Genomic DNA, 13,046 nt, shown 5'->3' with positions numbered 1-13,046 from the left:
CTTGCACGAGGGCGCATGGTACATGAGTAAATACGGTATGTCTCGTGATTTGGCTTTCGTAATGGTGTGTTTTTAGACTCTTTTTGACATTCGACTGTGTTTATTCTCCTTGTCCAGTGGAATATTGCGCCTATTAAATCTCCTCTTATTTGTCAATACACAAAGCTTTTTCTCCCAGAAAGGTAATTTGCGGTTCGAAACATCGGCAAAGCAAGCCGCACAAAATACAGAGTGGCTTCGATTCCAAAAGCGAGTCAAAACGATTATTTAATAGAACTCTTATAAAAAGACAACAGATTGGATGCTTATTTCCCATGTCAGAAATATCGGTTCATTACAAGAAAAAAGATACAAGAGATTGATAAAAAAATTAAAACAGGCAACGTACTTGCTTAGAAGGGTTGAGCGATTAGCTTGAAGCCAAAACCAAAAATGTCAAACGATTCACCTAAAGAGTCAATAAACTGACTAGACACTAGGCCACAAAAAAGGACATTGGAAGAGTTTATTTTTCTCTCTCTCTCTCTAGAAGATCTAACACTTGGTTAAGTAAGCGCTCTTCGCTTCATACTCTTCATCCTTCTCAGTGTTAGCTTTTATGAGGTTGTAACGTCGAAATATAGTGCCATCCTTGCTGGCGTAGACTACATCTGTCTCATCAGAGCTGTCGTCAGGGTCCGGGACACCATGCTCCATGTCGTATGAAGACTTGGCTTCACCACTTCCATCTAACCTCTCGTACATGTGTTTCCAGCACAGTTTTTTCCTTGAGCGGGCGTGAAGAAGTGCGATGATCAAAATTCCTGACGCGATGACCATTATCGTTACAGTGGGTATGGAAGACGAATAGTTCAAAATTCCAAGGGCCTCGCTTTCTTCCACAATTATATTTTTTGCCTGGCTGTGATCCAAATGTTCAATGCAGAATGCTGAAAATAGCAAAAAAAAATATATATATATATATACTGTATATATTCATTTACACATTCAGATATTAAAATTAGGTAATTATAAATATTGGTATAGATAATAGTCAAAGGAATGAGGAATTAATTGTTCTTTAATGTCTTATTTTGTTCATACACAGTAGCAGGGAGATGGAGCAGACCCTTACCTACTGTACAGTCAGTTATTGTCTAACCCGCTTAGTCCAGAAAGAGGTCACAGGGGTCTGCTGGAGCCTATCCATTCTAGCATAGGGCGCAAGGCAGTGGACAGGGTGCCAGCCCATCACAGGATGCACACACACACAATTTAGAATCATCAATCCACCTAAACTGTATGCGTTTGGACTGTGAGGAGCACTCGGAGGAAACCCACGGGGACACCATGCAAAGCCCACACAGAGAGGATCCAGGATGTGAACTCTGGGGCCCATATTATGAGGCAGCAGAGCTACCACTGTGCCACCCTTTCCTAAATTAACACTATTTATTATTTACTTTTAGTCAACTGTGGCTCATCCAGATATGCATTGGGTTCAAAGTGACGACCAGGCAACCCACATATCTACTGTAACAGCTTGAAGGCTTGGGTAACGGTAATTCTCCACCAAGGCATGAGGTGGCACTGTGTGCTGACGACTTCTCTTCTTCTCCTTTGGCAGAAAGGATGATTGACACCATCCTATCTGATGTCACCTCTGGAGTTCGCCCACCTGGACCTGCCCCTTCCTCTCAGAGTGCCCTAAATACGGAAGAGTCGCTATCCTAACTAGTCAACCTGAGGTAGAAGTCAAGATGACTCGATTTAGCATCATAACGCACATGGGGTTGGCCACATGGTGCCCCAAAAGTCTAACCTTGTCCTGGGGTTGCTTTTACACTACTAACATATCCAAGTGTCTTTCCAACCTGATTATAGTAATCCTTCAGTAAAGATCTTAATCCTCGCTTTAACCCTAACCTGTTATGATGAAGGGTTGCCTTTGCTTTTATGTTTTTTGATTTTTTTTTTCATACCCATTTCGGATTTTGAAGTATGGAGATTTTCCATTTTGTTAATAATTTTCATAAATAATTTTCAATAAATACATTTTTCATCAGTGTTTTGCCACCATTTTGAGGAGCGGCTACTACACCATTACTAGTGTCTCATGCTGGGAGGTCATGACCTGTGATGTCACAAGTTAAAAGTCGATGCAATACCCTTTGTGGTCTCCGGATGTTCTGACCCAACAGGGAGTAGATTAAAAAAGGAGAAGGAGAGAGGAGGTCAGAGTCGCGAACAACAGATTGAAACCGTGAATTCAGTCAGTCCGAAACGAGTCAGTAAACGTAGCAAAACCACAAAGAAACACCGGAATCGCAAGCTGTAAGTCTTATCTTCATAAAATTTGGACGGTGAACTGTTTCGTCTGGCATCGCTTTAAACTGCTGACGTGATTCACAGAGACTTCCAGGGAACATGACTCCCCACATAATAACCAGCCACAAAATAATAAAAGTAAAAAATAGCAATAACTATACAGGATTATTCAAAATGAAACAGCAGATTTCAAAAATCTATTTCAGACAAACTGTATAAAACTACGGAAGCTGAGAGAAGACGTGCAATATTGTTATTTTTTAAAATTGTCTCCTTGAGATAACAGACTAATTTTATCGAGATCTTGAGAAAACAAACTTTGTTTTCTTGAGATAATGTAATAATTTTATCGCGATCTCGAGAAAATGAAACTTAACCTTCGCTCCTGGCATCAGGCTCGCTTAGATTATATACATATTTCAGCCTGCGTCAGCCCTTGATTGAACAAAAATGTGATGCGCTGATCAATACAGTTCTGCTCTTCTGCCATTTCAAACAGGACGTGGCTTCAATAAGCTAAACGTTAGATACAATTATTTCATAATTTTGAGAAAACAAGATCTTTTGTTTTATCGGGATCTCGATCAAATTAGTCCGTTTTCTCGAGGAAACAATAAAAAAATAACTATATTACACGCCCTCTCTCGGCTTCCGTATAATACAGAAACACATTCCGCACATCACTGGATATAGGAAAGTTCAAAGTTTGGTCCTATGGTCCTTGAGGTTGCATGCACTCAGCATGAGCACGACGTGTAGCGCGACGAACATAAAAACAATCAACTGGTCCCTAGTTACTGAATTCACAGCTTCCTCAATTCGATGTCGCAGATTAGCCGGCATAGGTGGAACTAACACTCTTTCTTTAATGTACCCCCATAGATAAAAATTGCAGTAGTTAAGATCTGGAGACCTGGGAGGCCACAGAGAGATGGAAAGTTGATTCATCCGAAAAAATTAATCATTCGGGAAAATTGTCCTCTTCCATATCCTCCAGAATTGCAGTGCAAAATTCAAACCTTTTTTCTATGGTTGTCAGGATGCATTGCCTGCACTCATTGCAACTTGTAAGGCTTCATATGCAGATGCTGTCTAAGAACACGCCGTACCGTTGTTTGAGGAATTCCAAGTTCAATGCTTGCCCGTGATGTAGATTTCCTGGGGCTCCGTTTGAGCACACCTCCGATACGCTCGACATTTTCATCTGACGTGCGTGGACGACCAGTGCTTTTAAATTTGCAGATGCAACCTTCTTCTACTAATTTTTTTATGCCACTCATAAATTTGCTTATGACCGTCAGTAGAATTCACGTTGCACTTGAACAACGGACTCACACTTCGTAAATTACAGCACGCAAAATGATTTCTCTTGTGGTGTTGTCGCCATTTTACTATAAACGAGAAACAGCACTCGGTGGCATTCACTGGTACTTTTAGGGGTGATGTTAAACTTTGAAGTTTCTTCTATCCAGTGATGTGCGGAATGTGTTTCTGTCTTACACAGTTTGTTTGAAATCTGCTCTCTCATTTTGAATAGCCCGGTATTAACAGAGGCGTCCTACTTAGAGCTTACCAAAAGATTCCCACAGTTAGAAAACCCCAAATTAGAGACTGAATTCAGAATACTAGTTAGCACAAAGCAAAGATCAAAACCGGGAATTCCACATAACCTTTCAGAAAGGGGTCAGTAGGCGGAGCAAAAGTCACGCGTAAGCAGCTTGATTTGCATGTGGCTGCTTCAAATTCCCACCGTCCTTGGTAAACCTCCCAGCTGTTATGATTGGGCTTCATTTTTAATTGGTATTTCATTTTCTAGAATGAATTCTGCATATAAAATCAGATTTATTATTATGTTTTTTTGGGAAAGCTGAATTCATTCCCAGTGTCAGAGGGGAACATTTTTTGTATACTGGGGGGTTTTCATTTTTCTCTTAGGCAAAGAAACATGTAAAGGAAGGGGCAATAGGCACCCATTGTTGGGACTGGGATGATACAGTAAGAGGAATGGCACATTTCCTGAGTAATTGTGTTACAGGATACTGTTGCCGGCTGTGTACAGGATGTCGATATTTACCTGATTTGATTCTGCTGTTTAAACAATGAAAATATATTTACACTACTGCTGAATAAAACAAATTGGTATGTACCATTGTTTAAACAATTGTCCTGTTAATCTAGGCAGGGACTGAAGCAGGTACAGTATATACTTCTGCACAGTGGGTGGTGTGGAGATGGCATCTAGAAGGGAACGGTCCAACGAGAATGCAGTCAAGACAGAGGAAAGGGGCTCGCGGGCACACGAGGGTACGTGGCTGGCAAGATGCCAGGTACAGGGACAGCGAGACCTACCTCCAGCGAGGAGGAGACTGTTCCGCCAGACAGATGCCGGTTGTGGGTCCAGCGAGAGGGCTGGCATGTCGAGGTCATTGTAGCAACCCAAGGAGACCAGAAAGGACGTACAATTCACGAGGAAGAGACGCTGACAGGGATTCAACAATTTGGCAAAACATCTGCTGGGAAACGTGTGTCCAACAAACAGAGTGTATACGTGGACAGTTGAACAATTAATTGTTGTGGCAACACAGTGCTAAACTGGGCAGCGCACCACTAAAGGTTGTATCCCCTACTTTTATGTTTTTAACGGACTTTTAGAGCGTGGTCTGTGTGCTGTTATCTGTAAATCTCAAGAACTCCCAGGCACTTAATAAAACTGGGTGGCGTCATCAGGCATTTTAACTGTGTCTAGGTTAGAATTATCTGCTAGTGTGACCAGACACCAGTAACACCAACATACATCCATCCATCCATCCATTATTCAACCTGCTATATCCTAACTACAGGGTCACGGGGGTCTGATGGAGCCAATCTCAGCCAACACAGGGCACAAGGCAGGAAACAAACCCCGGGCAGGGCGCCAGCCCACCGCATTATATTGTGTTGGATTGTGTTTTATTGTGGTAAGATCCATCCATCCATCCATTACCCAACCCGCTATATCCTAACTACAGGGTCACGGGGGTTCGCTGGAGCCAATCCCAGCCAACACAAACCCCGGGCAGGGCGCCAGCCCACCGCAGGGCGAACACACACACTAGGGACAATTTAGGATCGCCAATGCACCTAACCTGCATGTCTTTGGACTGTGGGAGGAAACCGGAGCACCCGAAGGAAACCCATGCAGACACAGGAAGAACATGTTACACCAACATTACGTTTTTTAATCTGATTTTGTTTCCAAGCACTTTAAAGTGATTTACATCTTTTTTCGATGTCATCCTGGTTGCCACAGTATAATAGAGAGCATGCATGGGCTGGCGTCCCTGCCAGGCAATGGAGGCCATGGGAAGAAAAAAAAAAAAGCAGGTAAAAAAGAAGGATGTTCCCTGCCAGACCACTGGTTATGCTGGTGTCCCTGCTGGGAAGCCGATAGAGTGATAGAATCAGAGGAGTTATCCTTCTCAGATTATTTACTCCCCAAGATGCTAGATAGCTGCATCAATGGGACAGGATTTACACACAGATGCCCGCAAGGGATGCTGGGACCTGTAGTCCTATGTGACTGCCCTGTTGGTTTCTAGGGGGACCAGCTTCCCTACTTTTGAGAGCTTTTGTTTAACTGGGAAACGCTAAGAGTGCAGCAATGCAATGTGTACCAACTCTGCTTTTATACACACATTGAGTTTATAAGTAATCAAGAAAGTTGGGACACCTGCAGGAATTGTGTGCATCAACTTTCATGGCCACAAATATGTTGCAGAAAACCCATAAATTGTTAGTCCATTGGATTGGAGAGCTGAGAGTCACGTGTGCTTTGCAAACGCTAGAGTCTGTTGAGAGTTGTTGGTTTTTTCTGTGGTGTGAGATTTACAATAAAAAAATACATTTTGCTCTTAAAAACTTGGGTTTTGGTTTCCGCTAAGGAACCGTGTGGGAATTTTTAAAGCTTTTTTTCCCTTTAGAAGGGTTTTTTTTTTGCCCGCACAAGAGCAAAAGTAGCTGGGTGTTTGGAAGTGCGCTTGGAAAAGTTATTTGTACTTGTACGTGTTCTTTTTCTTGTTATCTGTATTTGAATTAGCATCGAGGCGGCAGGGTAGAAAGCAGCAGTACCTTATATCGGCATTTGTAAATAAATAACCGCGTCGTCGTAACAGCGATTCCTTAGTTTAAAGGAAAAGATAAAAAAAAGGCCGCGGCTGACTTCAAAGCAGTAAAAGGTGGAAACTCAGTAGTGCGCAGGTAAGCGGCCTGCGTTAAGACACCGATCAGGCACAAGGAGCAGTAGGAGCAAATAAGGTAGTAAAGTTTTATTTATTTGTTTATTTTAGATTAAACAGTCCTTAGCGGTCCAGAGGCAGAACAGTTAAGTGGGCGACAGCGTATTGGTTCATTAATACGGGGGAATACAAACAGTGCGAGTGAAGAGCTTATAAGTAAGAAGAGCGCAAAGCTAGAAGAGACAGAGAAAAGTAAAGTTAACCTCATAGAAAGGCAAATAGCAGGCAGCTGAGAGGGAGAACAGTACAGGAGCTTAAGGGGAAAAGGTGTAAAATATCTGTAGCAGATCTTAGTGTTACCATTTAAGTTAAGGAGCAGCTGAAAGAAGAAGAAATTTAATTTTAAGAAAAAAAATATATAGTTAAGGCAGCTTAGTAATCCCAAATCAAATTTTAATAATGAGGCCAGTGCAATGCAAGTCCTGTTGGATGTTGGACTTTTAGATGATGGTTTGGAAGAGCCAGTTGTCTATGAGGGCTACATCTGCAAGAGATGCCAGCTGATCCAGCACCTCGAGCTCAGGGTCGCTGAACTGGAGGAGGAGTTGGCTGACCTGCGTTGTAATAGAGAATTGGCGGACTTGGCCCAGGTGTCCTTTAGAGAGATAGTGTGCACCCCTAAGGAGGAGATTACAGACCAGACAGGTAGGAATAGGTGGGTCACGGTCACAAGGCGTAAGGTAAAGGGTGCACACTGTCCGGGGGCATCAACCCCAGAATTAGAAGTGTCTAACCGTTATCATGTCCTGCGGAGCTGGACGGTGACTCTGATAATTCTGAGGTGGTAGGCAGGGTTGAGGAGCCCCAACGGGCCACCTCAAAACCAGTTCCCAAAAGAGAGAGGTAGTGATAGTTGGGGACTCAATCATTAGGGGATTGAAGCGCAGGTGTGCTCCAGAGAGAGAGAGTCTGCAGGTGTGTTGCCTTCCGGGAGCACAGGTGGGAGACCTCCTGGAAGGGTGGATAGGCTCTTGGCCAGAGCGGGTGGATCCAGTTGTCATTGTCCACGTTGGAACAAATGACATACATAAGGGTAGTCTGTCAGTTCTGCGATCCAAATTCAAAGAGTTAGGTACCAAGCTGAGGAGCAGAACTGACAAGGTAGTCTTCTCCGAAGTTCTGCCTGTGCCACGCCAGTCCAGGTAAGACTGAGGAGATTAGAAGGCTTAACGTGGCTCAAATCTTGGTGCAGGGTAGAAGGGTATAGGTTTATGGGGCATTGGGACTCCTTTTGGAACAGATGGGACCTGTTCCCCGTGACGGGTTACATCTGAACCGGAGGGGCACCAATGTATTGGGGAGGCGTATGTGTAGGCTAGTCGAGGATTGTTTAAACTAGGGAATGGGGGCAGGGAGTTTAGGACAGGCCAGATTTAGATCTATACATGGAAGAACAAACAATGGTGTAGAAATAAAAATGCATAGTAATGTAAATTTTAAGCAAACACGTAAAGATAGAAGGATTAACACATTAAAAATAGCTTGCCTTAATGCTAGAAGTATCAAAAATAAGGTAAGTGAGTTGGAGTTGTATGTAGCAGAGCACAATTATGATATTATAGCAATAACGGAAACCTGGCTAAATAACAAAGATGGGGATGAGTGTAACATAGAGGGATACACATTTTTAGGAAGGATAGACAGAACAGAAAAGGAGGTGGGGTTGCTGTTTATGCCAAACAGGAATTAAATGTAAGTCATCTTCAGTTGGATGATGAGCCCCATCTTAGTGAGGACATGTGGCTTCGCCTGGAAAATATTAGGGAAAAGGTCTCATTTTAGGAGTGTGTTATAGACCACCCAATTCAGACAGTAATTTCAACACACATCTTTTAGTAATATCAAAAGGCAAGTTTACAGGGGATATTATAGTCATGGGGACTTTAATTATCCAAATATTAACTGGGATAACCTTACAGATGGAGGAGCACAAGAGCAGGAGTTTTAGAAGTAATCGTGACTGTTTTTAACACAGCATGTTAAAGCACCAACAAGGGGTGAAGCCTATCTGGATTTAGTATTCTGTAATAATCAGGATAGAATTGAGGGTGTAGAGGTGATTGAACCACTAGGGTCAAGTGACCATAATGTAATACAATTCTCAGTATTTTGTAAGAGTACAGATGCAAAGACTAAAATTGTTAAGTTGAACTTTAGTAGGGCTAATTTTGAGCAGATGCGACAAAGTCTAAGTAGGATAGACTGGGATAAGCTTTTAAATGTGGAGACAGTCGAGGAGCAGTGGAACAGGTTTAAAATGTTTTACATGTAATGCAGGACAGATACATACCTAAATTTGGAAGTAATAGGAAACTAAGAAAAACTCCACGATGGATTAATAAAGATTTAAAAAAGAAGTTGCAAAGGAAAAAACTGCTGTATAAGGCATATAAGACTAATGACTGCAAAGAGAACCGTAGCGTATGAGAAAATGAGGGCAACCATTAAGAAGGATATCAGAGAGGCTAAAAGACAGTTGGAGAGGAATATAGCAGATAAGGCGAAAGAAGACCCCAAGAGATTCTTTCAGTATTTTAGTAGTAAAAGAACAGTTAAGGAGGAGGTCAAGTTCATCAGGAATAGTAAAGGGAATTAAAAGATACAGACAATGAAATAGCAGATGCCCTAAACTTACATTTTTCTGAGGTGTTTACAAGTGAGCAAGTGGATAACCTGCCAGAGGTAAACACAACTACTAAGGAGGTACTGAGGGATTTGGAAATTGTAGAGGGAGAAGTGCTGCTCAGATTAAATAAGATGAAATCAAACAAATCACCAGGCCCAGATAATATTTATCCTCGTGTTCTTAAGGAGGCTAGTGAGTACATATATAAACCCTTGACACATATTTTTAGGAAGTCACTGTGCACTGGAGAGATTCCAAAGGACTGGAAAATGGCAAATATCATCCCATTATATAAAAAGGGTGACAGGGCAGATCCAAGCAACTATAGGCCAGTAAGCTTAAGCATCACAGGAAAATTAATGGAAGGAATTATTAAGGATAAGATTGAGCAACACATGACAAGGACAGGAGTTATTCTGAACAGTCAGCATGGATTCAGAAGGGGAGGTCGTGTTTTACTAACATGTTGGAATTCTATGAGGAGGCAACAAAAGGATACGATCAAAGTGGAGCTTATGATATTATTTATCTGGACTTTCAGAAAGCATTTGATAAGGTGCCACATGAGAGGTTGGGCATCAAGTTAAAAGAAGTGGGAATTCAGGGTGATGTTTTTAGATGGGTGCAGAATTGGCTCAGACACAGGAAGCAGAGGGTGATGGTGCGAGGAACCTCATCAGAACTGGCTGATGTTAAGAGTGGTGTTCCACAGGGGTCAGTGCTAGGGCCGCTGCTATTTTTAATATATATAAATGATTTAGATAGGAATATAAGTAACAAGCTGGTTAAGTTTGCAGATGATACCAAGATAGGTGGATTAGCAGATAATTTGGAATCCGTTATATCATTACAGAAGGACTTGGATAGCATACAGGCTTGGGCAGATTTGTGGCAGATGAAATTTAATGTCAGTAAATGTAAAGTATTACACATAGGAAGTAAAAATATTAGGTTTGAATACACAATGGGCGGTCGAAAATCGAGAGTACACCTTATGAGAAGGATTTAGGAGTCATAGTGGACTCTAAGCTATCAACTTCCAAACAGTGTTCAGAAGCCATTAAGAAGGCTAACAGAATGTTAGGTTATATAGCACGATCTGTGGAGTACAAGTCCAAGGAGGTTATGCTCAACCTTTATAATGCACTGGTGAGGCCTCATCTTGAGTACTGTGTGCAGTTTTGGTCTCCAGGCTACAAAAGGACACAGCAGCACTAGAAAAGGTCCAGAGAAGAGCGACTAGGCTGATTCCAGGTCTACAGGGGTTGAATTATGAGGAAAGATTAAAAGAGCTGAGCCTTTACAGTTTAAGCAAAAGAAGATTAAGAGGTGACATGATTGAAGTGTTTAAAATTATGAAGGGAATTAGTACAGTGGATCGAGACTTGTATTTTAAAATGAGCTCATCAAGAACACGGGGACACAGTTGGAAACTTGTTAAGGGTAAATTTTGCACAAACATTAGGAAGTTTTACTTTACACAAAGAACGATAGACACTTGGAATAAGCTACCAAGTAGTGTGGTAGACAGTAAGACGTTAGGGACTTTCAAAACTCGACTTGATGTTTTCTTGGAGGAAGCAAGTGGATAGGACTGGCGAGCTTTGTTGGGCTGAATGGCCTGTTCTCATCTAGATTGTTCTAATGTTCATTTCTTGCTCCCCGAAAAAGGCTTTTTTGTATAACTCTGAAAATCGCATACATTTTTATTTCATTTTTAAATTTAAATTTTAACCTCTAGCAGTTTAGAGCTTCACTTTGCACCATTTCATGTTACTCACTGAACTGGAACCTCTTAAGTTTTGATAAAAAATGGAAAAATTAAGTCTTAAGGACCTTTGGACGTTACTTTCAGGTTGTGTTGCTTTCTGTCTTTATCTTACGTGATTCTTTTCTCTAGTTTTGAATGACAAATTGATGTCATTCTACTAAAATGTCAATACCTGAGTTCCCGTTGCACAGGCAGCAGTCTGTCTGGTTTGTCTCCGTGTTGCAGCACGTTATACACCTTCGTTGCGTTGGGTGCAGCGCAAAGTCAGCTTTACATGTCAGACACTGATTGGGACTGGGACCAAAGCAGTGCCTGCAGGAGTCGTCACAGAGCTCACAAATTTCCTGGAAGAGAGAAAAATGGAGTCAGTATTAGAGATTGCATTCTGTACAGCTATAGAGTAACTAGTGACTAGCAGTGAGGTTTTAAAATCTGTACCTTGCTGCAGCACAAAAAAAAAAAAAAGGTGAGGCCTTCCAAAAGACCCACAAAATGTAAGCCAGAATCCTAACTGGACTGCCCCAAATAAAGGTCTCATTTCAGTGAACCCTGACCCTAGGAAATTGGGAGGCTTCAGGGCTGTCTAGGCATCAAAAGAAGGAAGTATTTGAAACTCCAGCTTGAACAGATGCAAGTCCCACCAGAATCTTTATGAAAATTGCAAAAATAACAACATACTCAAAAAGAAAATATCAAAAAAGGAGGCCAAACACCAATCCTCAACAAACAAGTTCTGTGGTGGAGAAGTCTTCAGAAAAAATGAGCAGAGTCTTAAGAAAGGCAGTCAGAATTTAGACTTTATTGCACAGCACAGGAAACAATTTCAGAGCACATAAAGGTGTCTCAGTTCATGAAGTGAGCCCAGTGGATTGGGCACGGCTTGTTTTTATTTCAGTTCTAGATAGATAGATAGATACTTTATTAATCCCAAGGGGAAATTCATATACTCCAGCAGCAACATACTGATAAAAAACAATATTAAATTAAAGAGTGATAACAATGCAGGTATAACAGACAATAACTTTGTATATTGTTAATGCTTATCCCCCCGGGTGGAACTGAAGAGTCGCATAGTGTGGGACAGGAACGATCTCCCCAGTCTGTCAGTGGAGCAGGACGGTGACAGCAGTCTGTCTCTGAAGCTGCTCCTCTGTCTGGAGATGATCCTGTTCAGTGGATGCAGTGGATTCTCCATGATTGACAGGAGCCTGCTCAGCGCCCGTCACTCTGCCACGGATGTCAAACTGTCCAGCTCCTAATCACAGAACATTGATTGATGTTGATTTCTGAGTGAAGCCATTGTTTTTTGGAAAAAATATTCAGCCCTCAAAGAGTTAACTAACTCTTAAATTCTTATATTGTTCAAAGCTAACTGATATAATAATAGAATAATAATTTTTTACCTTGATTACACTGCTATCGTGGGCTGCATCAGGAGTGGGCAGGAGGAGGAGTATAGGAAACTAATCAAGGACTTTGTTAAATGCTGCGACTCAAACCACTTACATCTGAACACCAGCAAGACCAAGGAATTGGTGGTGGATTTTAGGCGGCTCAGGCCCCTCATGGAACCCGTGATCATCAGAGGTGATTGTGTGCAGAGGGTGCAGAGGGTACAGACGTATAAATACCTGGGAGTGCAGCTGGATGATAAATTGGACTGGACTGCCAATACTGATGCTCTGTGTAAGAGCCGACTCTACTTCCTTAGAAGGCTGGCCTCCTTCAATATCTGCAATAAGAAGCTGCAGATGTTCTATCAGATGATTGTGGCGAGCATCCTCTTCTACGCGGTGGTGTGCTGGGGAGGCAGCATAAAGAAGAAGGACGCCTCACACCTGGAAAAACTGGTGAGGAAGGCAGGCTCTATTATAGGCACGAAGCTGGACAGTTTTACATCTGTGGCAGAGCAACGGGCGCTGAGCAGACTCCTGTCAATCGTGGAGAATCCACTGCATCCGCTGAACAGGATCATCTCCAGACAGAGGAGCAGCTTCAGAGACAGACTGCTGTCACCGTCCTGCTCCACTGACAGACTGAGGAGACCCCACACTATGTGACTCTTTAA

General features: G+C 42.2%; 1 protein-coding gene across 1 annotated transcript in view; it reads right to left on the bottom strand.

Annotated features, from left to right (window-relative positions):
- Nucleotides 1-249: 249 nt before the first annotated feature.
- LOC120541377 (proprotein convertase subtilisin/kexin type 5) overlaps nucleotides 250-13,046 on the bottom strand; it is a 91,700-nt gene continuing 78,903 nt past the window's right edge. Inside the window, exons 15-16 of the mRNA XM_039772941.1 lie at nucleotides 11,151-11,322; nucleotides 250-929 (exon numbers count right to left, since the gene is read on the bottom strand). Of these exons, the coding sequence (XP_039628875.1) occupies nucleotides 535-929; nucleotides 11,151-11,322 (567 nt within the window). The 3' untranslated portion in view covers nucleotides 250-534. The remainder of the gene's footprint in view (nucleotides 930-11,150; nucleotides 11,323-13,046) is intronic.

Source organism: Polypterus senegalus, chromosome 12 (genome assembly GCF_016835505.1).
Source record: "Polypterus senegalus isolate Bchr_013 chromosome 12, ASM1683550v1, whole genome shotgun sequence".
In the NCBI taxonomy this organism is placed as follows: domain Eukaryota; kingdom Metazoa; phylum Chordata; class Cladistia; order Polypteriformes; family Polypteridae; genus Polypterus; species Polypterus senegalus.
This window is presented reverse-complemented; position numbering and strand designations above follow the sequence as displayed.